Here is a 15,612-nt window from a genome sequence, read left to right as displayed (position 1 = left end):
GAAGAAGAAGAAGAAGAAGAAGAAGAAGGAGAAAGAGAAGGAGAAGGAGAAGGAGAAGGGGAAGGGGAAGAGGAAGAGGAAGAGGAAGAGGAAGAAGGAGAAGGAAAAGAAGGAGAAGAAGAAGAAGAAGAAGAAGAAGAAGAAGAAGAAGAAGAAGGAAGGGGAGGAGGAGGGGAGGAGGAGGGGGAGGAGGAGGGAGAAGAGGAAGAAGAGGCAGCAGCAATGCAAAGTTATAGTATTAGGACTTACTTGATGTACATTTTAGGAACACATGTTTGCTTTTTGCATCTTACAGGAATTAGAGTCACTGTGAATGATCTGTATTCATTCATTTATTCCTTCATTCACTTGTTTATTTTAAAAACATTTTTAAGGACTCTTTATATACCAATTACTATTCTAATTATTAAATATATATGGCATAGATCTTAAGTTTCCATATATGTGTAAATATCGGAAATGAAGTCTCCTTGGAATTAGTGGTTAAAAAGAATGCCCAAATATTCTCCATACTATAGGTGAGTATGGCTATGCATGTCCCAAAACATTTTATCTGCTCCCCAGCATTTCTCAAAGCCCTTGTGTTAGGCAAGTCCATGTGAAAATTTCTGGACAAAGGGCTATAAGCAAATGTGACATATATCACTTTGGAGCCAAGAAATTTATGGGCTGTTGGACTATGTTCTTTCCACTATGCTCCCTTTCCTTGCCATAGCAGCCTTGGAGACCATGTGTAACAGATGGTGAAGCTATGAAATGGTGATGCCTTCCTCAGGCCCATTGGACATGTAGTATCAGTGAGAAATGAACTGAGTAGGACTAAGTCCCTGAGACTGGAGGGTCTGTCACCCTAGCCTGACTATTTCAGGCCAAAAAGCATGAAGAGATTATCCTGAAATGATAGAGGAAGTGCTGATATGAAATACAAAGGTTATATTTGAAATATGTCTTGACTTCTAGGAACTATGCATATCAATTCAGATGTATTGCATATTATACAAATACAACATTCATTTCTCACCTGGTTGGTGACCATCTCTATTCATGAGAGTATGAAAGAAGGTTCTGTAGCTCTGACAGTCACATTTTCTCAAGGATTCTTTCCTTCCTTATCAAGAGATTTCCAGGTTTCCAGTCTGTGGAGGAAGATTTATAGTGAAGACAAAGGAACTTTTAAATTTTAGTACCCATTGTTTTATAGGCCCCTTCCAAGGTCTTTTGCCCAACTTCATATTTGTAATTTCAGATAATTTTTCTAAAAGAGGATTCTCTCAAGTTGAGTAAGTTTCAGGACCAATAAAAACCTGGATCCAGCCCTACCTGGTCTTTTATATTACACTTCTTACCTAGCACTAGGTGTTATCTGTTTTCACCAGGTATTATCACTCTCTCCAAAAGTAAACTATATGAAATAAAGTACCTCTTACCTGGCACTAGGCATTATGCTTCCGTTTTCATCAGGTATATATCTCACTCTCCTAAAGTAAAGTAGATAAAAAGACTTTTTCTCCTCATGGTCTGGGAAAGTATCATGTATATATTTCCCTTTTAGGCAATTAAACCCAAGAGATATTTCCTTTGGCTGAGTGTTTAAACCACTGCTTTTCCTAGCTTCAGTTATTTTCAGTAGCTCTCATTTGCACATATAGACTGGCACCTGCTTATGTTCAAATGGAAACACATACATACACCCACAGACTTAAGAGCACACACAGTAAGTATATTTTATGATGTGTTGTGTTCTTTTTTGCCATATATTAAGATGACTTTATAATAGAGACCTTTACCACAGGTCAATATCAGGTAAACAAGGCCATTGTCTACAGATTTCTGACACACAAGTCATCATTTTCATGAGGCCCAGCTTATCTCCAAGGCCACATATTGTACTCTGAGGCAAATTACCTGAACAATTAAAAGCCTCTGCTGATGATTTTTTTGGAGCTAGCACTCCCTGGCCCTTCAAATATAAGAAAACCAATGCCTGTATGATAAGCAGGTGGCTTTCCTCTTTTGCAACGCACTTTGCTTTGTGTATCATGAGGGTAGTGGCATGATCGTGGCTGTCATCTTCATAGGGAGCCTAACTGCAGTCTGTATTCTGGCTAGCAGAATGGCAGCAGGAGAGGAGAGAGGAGGCCAGGAAGAGTATAGTTAACAATTATGCATGCAGGTAGTGTGTTAGGAACTCTTTCCAAAGCTATGATAAAGTACTTCATTCTTTGTTTAAACTCTCATAATCACTCTTCTTCTTTATCTAAAGAGTCACATTTTTAGAAGAAGCAAAATTCTAAAAACAAGTCAGCTTTCAAGTTTGTTTTTTTCCCTCTAAATGTGGGGAAAAGAGAGAGTAGGAGGTTTTTGAAATTACTATAAATGGGGCTTTTAACCTAAAAGTTGATTCCTCACCAGAACGGTTGAGATGGTTAATTCAAAGAATAAGGCAGATGAGAGTTTACTTCTTGAAATTTTAGTGGTACTTAATGACTTTATCTCAATTTTATCAGTCTGTAAATTATATTCATCAATCTTTTGCCCCTACACAGGTGAGAAGATTTTAATAAAAACAAGTATCTTAAAGGACAACGCTTTGTTCTTGAAACTATTCCAAGGACTAAATAGTATACAGAGAAAAATAAAAAATATACTATTTTCATTTTTTCTTAGCACTGGGATACAAAATTAAATATAATACTAATCAAATGGGTGGAACAGTATGTAATCAATTTTGTTGTAACGCCACGTAACAAATATTATAATGGAGGCATGCACAGAAGCACTGTGGGAAAACTCTTGCAGCGATACCCCTCAACTCTAAAAGATCAATCAGAAATTCTCCAAGCAGAAAAGAGGATAAGGGAAATTAAGACAAAGGAATTTGAGAATTGTGAATAGTCCAATGGCTGGAACATTGGGATTGAGAGTTGGCTAGAAAGGCAGTGGTTGGCAAGGTCATTAAGGATTTTTTTTCTGCTAAATGAAAAGGGTTTTGACTTCATTCTATAACAATGGAGACACAATCAAAGAGTAGATTTGCATTTTAGAAGGAAATGCGAGGCAGATTTGAGGAAAGAATTAGTAAGAATTAAACATTGCCATTGGAGAGTCAGAGATGGAGAGTTTTGAAAGCAGAGATAAGAACATGGACAAGATTTGATTACATAAGGTATGAGGTAAAGAAGGATGTTTGGGATGACCCATAGGATAGGTTCTAAACAGAAAGGAAGTGATTTTAGTTCATAGCATGTTGAGCTTGAGTTCTGAGGAGGACATCCAAGTAAACATATGCAGTGGATGGTTAGAAATATATCTGGAGCTCAGGAGAGATGCTTTTAGGACCTGTTAGAATATAAGCTATACCATAAACTATGGCCCTGCATTCTGTCAATCAGAAAACAAATATGAACTGAGAAAAAAATTGTAGATGGAAGGATGAGTAACAACAACATTTAAGGAAAAAGCAATAGGAGTGCAATAAAGGTCAAAAAGTAAGGAAGAATATGAAGAACAGCACATGGTATCATGGAAGTTGAGGTGGAAAAAGATGTAGCAAAGAGGAAGAAATCAACATTATCCAATGCTTCCACAAATGCCAGAAAAATAAGGGCTAAAAATTGCTGCTTTAACCAATAGAAGATTATTAACCAATAGAAGATTATTAGTGATATTTTTAAAGGTGATGCCACTGGAGTGTCATAGGAGTTAATGGAAATCTGATTTTACAGAACTGACATGTATATTTCAGTATACACATTTATAATAAAGATAAATATATATAAGCAGTTTTTCTGTTCTTTTTTTGGATGTAGACTTTAAGAAAAATCTTTCAACTTAGTTATCGAAGTGAACACACACTAAATCACAGCTGAGGAAGACATCAGTGAATGATCACTGAGGACCACCTATAGTGTATAGGACTCTGCTAGAGACAGCTGGGAACAGAAAAATGGTGACACACATTCCTGACCCCAAGGATTTTATAACCTAACTGGAGATGTTAAACAAGAAGACAGATGATCATAATACAAGGGAAGATGAGCGTCACAGGGCTGTAGCCTCAGAGTACCATGACTGACTTTTAACATGTGCCTTCTCATTATCAGCCTCTGATGCATTCCCTTCCAATTTCCCCAAAAGCTGAAAAGTTACAGCAGTGAAAATGATTAATAATAATCATTTAGTAATGTAAATATAAATTAATACAATAATTAATAACATTATTATAGCATTTCTTATGACCCTGGCACTGTTCTGGGTGTTTTACATTCACTACATTTAAAATCTTTATGATTGGTTATTATAACCATTTGACAAATGATTAAGACAAAAAGCCTACTGTGCCAGTTTCAGAAAAGAAATCATTTATGCTTGATAAAATTAAGGTTTGTTGAGATCAACTAAGTGTATTAGAATTCTTCTTATTCTTGCATGCAACTGAGAACATTGCTAGTGAAACAATAAAGGTACTCAGTGGAAGGATATTAGGTAACTCATATCAACAGGAGAAATCTGGGGACTGAGCTCAGAAAAATGAGCTAAAACCAAAGGAGGCTAGGTAGCAGTAGTCCAGGCTGGACAATGCCACAGAAATGATCAACTTTTGGTTTTCTAATGCTGGAAATTTGATGCTGCCACTATTGAACTCTTAATGCCACCGCGAATGACTTCTTAATGGTCTTTGGTCTTTGTACCACTTTTTCAGGATTAAAAGTACTAGCATGAGCATCAAATAGCTGGCAGAAGTTGGGGTGACAATTATTTGATCCTTCTAAATTTTGTGTTGGGACAGAGGTCCATAGCTCAAAGCATGATCTAACCAAAAGGTATGTCCCCTGAAAAAGGGCATTCAGATGATATAGAGACAAAAACGAAAAGAACTTGACAAATGCCCAGCTACACCTGTCTTCTGATGCTAACACTTCTCATTCCCCGCAAAAGTGACTCAATTCTAACATAAATATTCTTTATTCAACAACAACAAAAAACCATACATCCACTTCTATAAGGGAAACAATCCAAAGTCTCATTAGTTACTAGATCCTACTCGGAGCTCAGGATCACTGTACAATGTCCCTTCCTCTTTAGGTCTATTATAATTACATTAATATTACACATATGGACCAGGGGAAATGGAGAGGAAGAAAAAAAGATACCAATTAAACTATAAAAAATATGTTCATGACACAACAATGAAAATGATATGAGTAGAAGCTGTAATCTTTATTTCTGTATGTATTTATGAGGCCATAGTTAAAATATATGACTCCCTCCACTGTGGTAGACAGTCTTGTTTATTCCCTAAAATCCCACAAAGTGGGAGGGTTTTCTGCAAATATAAGAAGGGTGTTGAGATACAGATTTAAAAAAAAAAAAAAAGGTTAAATGCCCACCAAACTGAGAAAAACATTCTCTAGTATATCAGTACTTTGCCTCATTAGCTGAAAAAACTCCACTTTCCTAAAATAAGGTAGGAAGATAGATTATTCCTCTATCACTTCTTCCTCCTGGTTCAAACTCAGGATCTGTAGCAGCATAAAAATAGGATAACTCTTTCCCAATACGTGCAAGTACTGCTATTTACACTTCATTCTCCTGAATGACTCTGTATATTCATCCACTTATGATACCTGAATTACAATGAACAGTTGATCAGAGAGAGGATATGCTTGGATGTGTTGGGTGATGCTGATATTAGCCCATATTAGACTTAGTTACCACAGGGGTATGTGTGAGGCCAAAGACAAGAAGAGCTCAGCTAACAGTCATGTATCAGTGACCCAGAAAGTGGTAGAGTGGGGTGGAGGGGTTGGGTGGGAAGCAGGGAAGAGAGATTGGTGAAAAGGACACACATACACACCTAAATCTGAAATGAAAGACTCCAAAATGTTAACAGTGATTATCTGTAGGTTGCAGCCTTTTAAATGCTATTAATTTTATTTTATAAGTTTTATTGTATTCTCTACTTTTCAAAAATGATATTGCTTTTATAATGGAAATACAATATTTTAAGTACTATGGTGGTTCAGAAGGTGTAGAATACATCTAATTGAAAGAATCAGGCAAATTTTCATAGACCACATTGTTGAGGTATTAGGTATCTTGAGAAATTATTCTGCTAGTATTTGTGATATGGAGCATTCCAGCTGGGAGGGAGAAATACTGACATCAAAGGAGGAAAGCAGAAAATCATGGCATTTTCAAGAACCATTGGTATTCAGCATGATTGGAACATAAGTAACCAAGAATACTAGTAGAAGATAAATACTAGAAACAAATCAGGGAATTTGGTAGCACTTCTAAAGAGAGAATTCTGGGCAAAGACTAAATATTGTTCTTTAAATTTTTTTACTGTGTATATGCCTGCACATACATGGAATCTGTGTCTGTCTATGGGCAGAAAGATAAGAAATCATCCTGATTAAGTCTAGAATTTGCACTGAAGGCAAGATTTATTCTATGAAAGAGTGCAACAGAATTCTAAGAAACTTTTAAAAATGAACTGGCTGGAAGAGTGGAGTAGGGAAACAAATTATATATATATATATATATATATATATATATATATATATATATATATATATATATATATACACACACACGTAAATTTACATATATAAATGTACATTTATATATAATACACAATATATATTACTATTTCAGTTTAATTGAGAAAAACTTTCTGTGCTGATTTTAGACACAAGCAATCTGAAAATACTGACATTCAAAGGCAGTGGAGGGGACTAACATGGGTAATACTTAAATTCCAATAACCAGTAACACCAGTAACACTTACATGGCTTTCAGTAATTATTTGTAAGACAGATATGAAACAAGTATTTGTTATGAATTCTCCATTTCTCAATGTTCTTTGTTCACTTTGAATTACTTCTAGATAAGAAAACCTCAAATATTTCATATGTATATATATATATATATATATATTCCCCCCCCCCCCCCTTGTGTGCTCTAGTTTGGGTAATTTCTAATTTCTCTTGACTGTCTTCAAGTTCTTTCTGCTCTGCCTTGTATGCTATTAAATCCATCCAATAAATTCTTAACTTATTATATGGCATTTTTAACTTCTAGAAATTGACTTGGTTCTCTTTTAGAGATTTTATGTCCCTGTTAAAATTCTCCATCTTTTAATCCATTTGGTTGATTTTTCCTCTAATTTTTAAAATATTTATGAAACATTTTACATAAAGTTCTTGTTTACTGATTGCAACATCTGGGGCATCTGTGGTCATATTTTCCTATGTACTCATGTGTCTCGCAGCTTTCTTAATTGTATGTAAGACACTATGTTTAAAATAACTTGAGAGAATGGAGTATATTTTGTTTTCCCTTAGAGAGGGCAAGACCTTCCAGGCTGCTAAGAGCAAGGAATTGATCACTTCTATCCAATTAGGGATTGAGTAGGATGGGGGACCTATTGCAGCTTTAGTATTTTTTTGTTCTGTGGTTTGGAAGGTGAAATCAAACATATGTATATTACCAATTCCTCATTCTAGCAGGTCTTTGGAATCTAACCATGAAGGTTACACATCTCTCTCTCTTTCTTTCTCTCTCTCTCTCTCTGCTTTCAAGCACAGCCTTCCAGCTTCCTGAATTACTAAAAACTCAGCAGAAGTTCCACTGGAGAAATTCAGCAAGGAGAACTAGCTCTGTATCTGAAGGTTTTAAAGATTCTAATCCATCATACCAACCCAAAAATCTTTGTAAATTTATAAATTATGAAACTATAAATTTATATATTTTAAATTAACCCAGTAAAATCTCTCTGCCTGACAAGCCCAAGTCTCAGCCTACCCATGCCCAGATTTTGGCATTTCTGCTCACCTAGGAAGGGCTCCTCCCTATTAAGAATTCAGTGCCTACACTTTTCCTTGCAACTACAGCTCTCCAATTGTCAGACAGATACATACATGCATAATACATAATACACACATACATGGAGAGAGAGGGAGAGAGTCTGAGAGAGAATGGTTATCCATTTTGGCTAGTTGTTATGGGGAAATATGACTTCCTATTCTACTCCTGCTGTTGATTTCGAGTTTCATAGCATTGTGTTTGGAAAAGATACTTGATATGATTTCTATCTTCTTGAATTTGTTGAGACAGGTTTTGTGGCCCAACATATGATCTGTCCTGGAGAGTTTTCTTTATATGCTGGAGAATTCTGCTGCTGTTCAAAGGAATATTCTATGTATGTCTGCTAGGTCCATCTTGTCTAAAATATTCAAATGCACTGTTTCTTTATTAATTGTCTGTCTGATGATTTTTCCATTGTTGTGAGTCAAGTATTAAAGTGCTCTGTTATTGTACTGTTGTTTATTTCTTCTTTTAGTTCTGTTAGTATTTTTTTATATATATACTTAGGTGCTTCAGTGTTAGGTGCATAAATATTTACCATCTTCTTATCTTGTTGTGAATTGACCCCTTATCATTATATAATGACCTTGTTGTCTTTTGTCACCATTTTTAGCCTAAAGTGTATTTTGTCTGATATAAGTATAGCTACCCCTGCTCTCTATGGTTACCATTTGCTTGCAATATCTTTTCCTATCCCTTCACTTTGAGCCTATGTGTATCCTTAAAGCTAAAGTGAGTCTCTTGTAGGCATCAGTATCACTGGATCTTATTTTTTAATCCATTCAGTTATTCTATTTATTGATTGGAGAATTTAATCCATTTACATTTAAAGTAATTGTTGATAGTTAAGGTCTTAATATTGCCATTTTGTTAACTGTTTACTGACCGTTTTGCAATTTCTCTGTTCCTATCTTCTTCTCTTGCTGTCTTCCTTTTTGATTTGATGACTTCTTGTGGTGGTATACTTTGATTTCTTTACTTTAATCTTTTGTGTATCTACTACAGGTTTTTCCTTTGTGGTTACCATGAGGTTTACATAAAATGTGTTAAAGTTATAACATCCTATGCTAACATATTAACATGATAACAACTTAACTTTGATAGCATAAACTATACTTACCCCCTTACATTTTAAGTGATTGATGTTACAAAGTACATCTTTTTATATTGTGTATCCAATAACAAATTATTGCAGTTAGTAATAAATAGTCAAAATAATAGGCAGACTAGCCAAATAATAGGAATAAAGCTTTTATCTGGGGACATTCTGAGAGTCTCTTACTATGCTTGCCCTTGTGTGATTATGTGAATGAACATATATTTGCATAATGGCTCCTTTCTCTTGCTTTTGTCCTGTCCGTCCCTTTCACCTTCCCAGCAAATGACTTTAGATAGGTCTTTTTAGCTTCTGTAATTCCAAGGCTCACTCCTGCTGGCAGATAAAAATGCAATTTTAGGAAATATTTTCTTCAAAACACAATACAAATGTATCAAAAAGACACCAGGTGAATTTAAAGAGAATAAGTCATTTCTCATGAATCCATGAAATCTCTACTGCCTTTGTACGTAAGTATACTGCCATGAACTGAGTGCTTACTGTGATATAGTAATATCCTAAACACTTTACATACATCATCTCATTTATGAATGAAGAAACTGAAATTTCTATTGAACTTCAATAACTTCCAAAGAATTTAAGCTCAGGTCTTTCTGATTCCAAAGCCTGTGCCTTAATCATTGCACTCTATTATAGAGCTTGGACTAGTGGATTGATTATCAGACAGAAAATACAAATTTAACCTTGGTTCTAAGAAAGATAAAGAGGAAAAGCTTGCTAAGTGACCTCTTAATTTTCTTCTACGATGAGATGTTGCTGCTGTAATATCTGGATACTGCTTCAGGCCTATAGTGGTCACTGCTTCTGTTAAGGAAACTCTGGGAAGAAGTGAAAAGAAATCTTTTCTTCTAACAGTATCTCACTATTCAAAGAAAGTGCTCACAGTATGTCACCTCTTTGGCTCTAATCCCCTTTTCTTTCCATCACCCTCTTTTTTAGTGTAACCTGCTGCTATTTCTTCCTGTTAACCTTGACTTCAGTATAGCACTTTCCTATTTAAGCAAATTTTGTCCTGGTGTTTATATATTGGTTTCAATGATGATTTATTTTGAAATACTTCAGTATTACTAGCATGTGTAAACAAAGTTATTTTAATCTGTAAAAATACTTTAGGATAACCTTATTTGCATAAGGAATGTTGTAAGTAGTTATTTATTTGAGAAATTGGTTATGTTTAACATTTGTATTGGGTTAGAAGAATCTAGCACCCTTGCATATATAAGGTCTAAAAAATTGCAAGCCCAACTATCTATATGAAGGGTTGGGAAACTATCACCACCCATGGGCCAAATCCGACAAACCTCCTGTTTTTGTAAATAAATTTTTACTGCAACACAATCACACTCATATTTTTTCATCCTATCTATGGCTGCTTTTGTGCCACAACATGGAATTGAGTAGTTGCAACAGATACCATATGGTCCACAAAGCTTAAAATATTTACTGTCTTGTCCTCAGTGAAAAATTTGCCAAGGAACAAAACACGTGTTCTTGATCACACTACAAGCAGTGATTTGGGAACCCAGACTCTTTTCATCTTGTGGCTCAGCCATCTTTAACACGTGTTTTCCAAGGTGGCAAAAGAAGAGGAAAAATAATGGAGGATAGTGCATGGTATATACCTGGAAGGGTTGCCAATCACTTTTACCCAGATTCCATTGGTCAAAATTCAGTCCTTTGCCTCGATTAACTGAGTAAGGAGGATGGAAAATATGGGCTAATTGTGTCCTGAAGAAACAGAAAATAGGTTTGGTGAAAAGCTAGCCAGTCTCTGCCAAAGAGACCTTCTGCAAATTGAAGTTTTGGGCTTCATATTTAATAAGATGTGGTGAGGTAAGAGAAAGAAGTCAAATATATATTCTAAAATTTTAACATGGGAAACTTTAGATGGTTATGAACCTAGGGAAGTTTGGGAATATAGAAAGAGAAGCAAGATTGGAAAGGGAGGGAAATAGTAAAAAATAATAATAAATTCCATTTCAATGTATGATTTTTTTAAAAGATTTTATGCCTTCAAAGTAGAGGTATCTAGCATGCATTTGGAAATATAGGAGATGATATATGAAATTTAAGATATAACCTAGAGATATAGATTTTTGATTATTCAAAACATAAACAGCAAGCAGCAGTAAAAGTCATGAGATTGACCTGGGACCACACATAAATAGGAAAACAGAGCTATAAACAGAAAAAGCGTTGTGTGTAATATAATATCTGCATTAGTACAAAGTAATAGAAATACAGAGATGAGTAAAATTGTCTTTGCCTTAAAGAAGCTCACAGTTGGGTGGAAATTAGCAAGGAAATTATCGATTACTTGTTGTGTGATAAAGATTATAAAAGATCTGTAGTATGGAATGGGAACATATAGAAAGGGCAACAAATAGTAAATAAATGTATTGATTGAATGAATTAATTATATTCAAATATATAATACAACAAATTCTACCATTCCTTGATAAAGTGTCCCTCAGCTCTTAGATAGTTGACAAATCCTCCTATAAGTACACAGAAAAGACTTCTGCATCCACTACTACATACTTACCTTTATTAAGTGCCCACTCTGTGGAATGCACTATGTTGCTTTTCGTGTTTTTCTCATTCAAGTCTCATAACAATGCTACATGACATGGACTATTATTTTTAATTAAATCCCAAAAAGCATGAATGTATTATAATACATTCATAAATGAATGTATTATTTCCAAATACAGAACAGAAAAACGGGGTAACAGAGAGATTATCTAATTTGTTATGGAAATCTACATCTGTCACACTTTTACCACTTCACTGTATCCCCCTTTGTTGTTTTTGAAGAATAATTAGAAATACCAATATGACTTGCTCATTAGTTATCTGCAAATTAATAAGAAAAGGGAGAACTGATACCATGGATTTAAATAGACAGCTATTATTTTACAGAACATGAGGAAAATGCTACTAGCATTTTTTAGCAGTCCAGCATAGAAGCACAATGAACAACTGCTGTTGTAAAATATTTAATTTTTGGAAATTTACCATAGACTAATAAAATTAGAGAATTTTAAAAAGAAAAACTTGCATATATAACTGATGAGTATTAAAGAGAAATTTTGAATGGCATTAGTTACATTGTATTAAGTGAGCAATGTCATAATAAGTGAGACATTTATCTTTCTAGATTGAAAATACTATTGAAAATCGACTAAAATTTTACAAAGAATTTTTATATCTTTTTATATTCTTTATTTTTCAAATTCTACACTATGAATATGTATTAAATAGACTTAAAATGAATATATACCATTTCTGAATACTTTATGATCACAATTACTCAATTACATGCATCCTTTCTGTCTCTATTTCTCCTCTCTGCCCCCCATATATGTAAAGGCAAACACATTGAAAGTAAATATACAAAAATCTTACAATCTTCTAGGAAGTTAATAAGGATGTTTAATTTCCCTTTTAAAATTTATATTTTCTGAATTTTTATAAGAACATGAGTCACCAATGTAATGGTGAAACTTTTATTTTGAAAAAAGAAATTGTTTTAACAAAATAAACAGGAAATATAATTAAATATAAGAAAGCAGGCAAAGAAACTAATCAAAGAACACAGTGTCTTAATAAAAGTCAACAGCTGGGGCCAAAATTACTATTCTAAGTTTGCCAGAGAAACTGAGAATGGCTTACAAATTGCTGTACTCAGGATATGAAACAATACAAGCAATGCCTTTGCAGTATTTCCTGCAATAAATTAAATCACTTTTCATTGTCCCTTGGATATCTGGATATGTAAGGAACCTTTAGGTGAGCCAATTCAACCTGATTTAAGTTAAATTATGATCGAGAAGAGAAACATTTTAATCACTCTTTATATTTTTAGAAGATTTACATACAAATCCATCTTGTGACATAGAGTACTTCTTCTTTTATAGTATTATTTCAAAGTCCTTTAACTAAAAATAATGGCCATTATTCAAAATGACCATAGAATGGGATGTGGCATTGGTTCACTTTGTCATTCCATCGGGAACTTTAAGGATTAAATTCTTTTTCACAATTGCAGCTTTTGTTTTAGCATCTTGCAATCTTTCACAAGCTTTTTGAAAGGCAATCATATCATTAACAAACTTTTCTTCACAGTGTCTTTTATATATTTCTTGAGCCCTAAGAAGAAAAAAGTAAGGTAACAGAATGAGATACTTTTAAATGACTAAAACCATAACAATCAATCTAATTGTTAATGATAATTAAATGCCTTCAAAATAGATATATACAAAATGAGAAAAAGATAAACTCCACTTATTGCTTAAAATATTATTATATTATTAAATAATATTCATCTTGGGCTAATATTTCTAAGTTTTCTATTAGCTATAACTGAGAATTTTTACAAACTCTGGCTTAGATTCCCAAAGAGGCATCTAACCAAACTATGCCATGATTTGCAGAACTTTTACTTAAGCCTCATTAAATCCAAGCTCTTTCTAGGACTCTACTATGGATTGAACTATGACCTCCACAAATTCACACGTTGAAATCCTAACCCACAGTACCTTAGAATGTGACTGTATTTGTAGAAAGGCCTTTTAGAGGTGTCCTTATGAGAAGATGAAGGAACACCAAGGATGTGTATACACAGAACAAAGGCCATGTGAGGACACAGTGAGAAGGCAGGCATCTTCAAACCAAGGAGAGAGGCCTCAGGGGAAACCAAACCTGACAACACCTTCATCTTGGACTTCTAGTCTCCAGAAATTGAGAAGACAAATTTCTGTTGCTTAGGTTACCCAGTCTGTGGTATTTTGTTATGGTAGCCCTAGCAGACTCTTACTAAGTTAGAGAAAGGTGAACCAGGTTACTCTGGCAAACCTGAGAAATGTCATGGGTCTTAGGAAAATTCATTAATTCATCCTCATTCATTCAAGAGTTATGTATTATAATGCTTGGCACTATCCCTAGATCCTGGAAACATAAAGATAAATAAGACATGATATAATTTTGAGAAGCTTATAGAAAGTAAAGAGAAATAAAGGTATATGAACATATAAATGAAATACATATATTTATTTGTATTTAAGTATACTCAGAAATGTGAACTTAGGGAGTGGAAGAGAGGCTTAAGTCTAGAAAGTCTGCAACTTATTGACTATGTGATTTTGGACATGTTACTTAAGTTCTCTCTATCTCATTTTCTTCATCTTTAAAAAGGGAATAATTCAACTCATGGGGTTTAGTAAAGGACTAAATGAGTTAATACATTTAAAATCCTTAGAGGAGTACCTAACATTTAATAACTTATTTTATTGTATGGATAACTGGCATTCATCAGGATAGGAAACTTAAGAGCAGCCAGATGTGAAGAAAGATTAGAGTTCTATTTTGGTAATACTGAGTTTAAAGAGCCTGGCTATCTATATGGAAATGCCTAGGGAGTTGAATATAAAGAAACAATGGCTTATGGTTAGGAGTACACATAGTGAAACCATTCTGCTTGGATTTGAAATCCAGATCTGCAACTTACTGATTGAGTTTTGGACAAGTTATTTAAGCTCTACATGCATCATTTCTTCACCTTTAAGAAGGGACAATCCAACTCATAGGGTTTAGTAGGGAGTAAATGAGCTAATACATTTAAAATCCTTAGAGGAAGGCTGGTATTTAATAATTACTCAGTGAAAATTAGCTACAGCTCTTTTGAAATAGGAGCTCTGGAGAGCAGTCATGTCTGGTCATGCAGCAGAGTAGAAGTCACAGAAAAATAGACCTTGCACATGTAATTAATTAATGGTACTAATTCAGCCTAAGACATTTATTGAATTAGCCCTCCTACAGAAAACAATTATAAACTTGGACAAAATGTAAAAAAACAAACTATTTAAAAGAATTGAAGAGTGAAAAACATAATAATCTATTATATCAATATTTATATATACCAGAATCAAACAATTGGAAAATGAAATTAAGAAATTCCATTTACTACACCATCAAAAAATAAATACTTTGACATAAGTTTAATAAAAAACATGCAAGGCCTATACCTGAATATGATAAAATATTGCTGAAAAAAATTAAAGAAAATTTAAATTAATGGAGAGTTATACCGTGTTCAAGGATTGGAAGACAATATTACTAAGATGTCAGTTCTCCCCAAATTAATATGCAAAGAGCCTTTTGGGTAGAATTAACATTTAAATTTGTTTTAAATATATATGTGATTAAATTTAGATTACCATTTATTTTAAATGTATTAACTTTAGGTAATTTGAATGTTTTAAAAGCTAATTGTACATGGAAATGCAAAGGTCCTGGAATAACCAAAGCAATCGTAAGAAAGGAGAAAAAAAGAGTCTGTATTTTCCTATTGCTATAAAACAAACTACTATAAAATGTATTGGCTTACAACAACCACCATGTATTATCTCATAATTTCCATGGGTCAGAAGTCCAGGCACAGCATGGCTCAGCTGGATTTTCTGCTTGGGTTCTCACAAGACTGAAATCAAGGTGTCAGCCGGGGCCACAGTTCTCATCCAGGTCTTGAGGTCCTCTTTCCAAGATTGCTGGTTGTTGTCAGAATTCATTTCCTTCTCACTCTTTCTACATGGCTCCCTTCATTTTCAAGTCAGCCGTGTCAT

The 15,612-nt window shown here is 34.1% G+C and overlaps 1 protein-coding gene across 1 annotated transcript in view; it reads right to left on the bottom strand.

Annotated features, from left to right (window-relative positions):
• Window positions 1–190: 190 nt before the first annotated feature.
• The window catches only part of LRRIQ3 (leucine rich repeats and IQ motif containing 3), a 245,295-nt gene continuing 229,873 nt past the window's right edge, over window positions 191–15,612 (bottom strand). Inside the window, exon 8 of the mRNA XM_082421407.1 lies at window positions 191–13,141. Within this exon, the coding sequence (XP_082277533.1) occupies window positions 12,985–13,141 (157 nt within the window). The 3' untranslated portion in view covers window positions 191–12,984. The remainder of the gene's footprint in view (window positions 13,142–15,612) is intronic.

Source organism: Balaenoptera physalus (genome assembly GCF_965194825.1).
Source record: "Balaenoptera physalus genome assembly, chromosome: 1".
Classification (NCBI taxonomy): domain Eukaryota; kingdom Metazoa; phylum Chordata; class Mammalia; order Artiodactyla; family Balaenopteridae; genus Balaenoptera; species Balaenoptera physalus.
The sequence above is the reverse complement of the archived record's forward strand: the minus strand, read 5'-3'. Positions and strand labels throughout refer to the sequence as shown.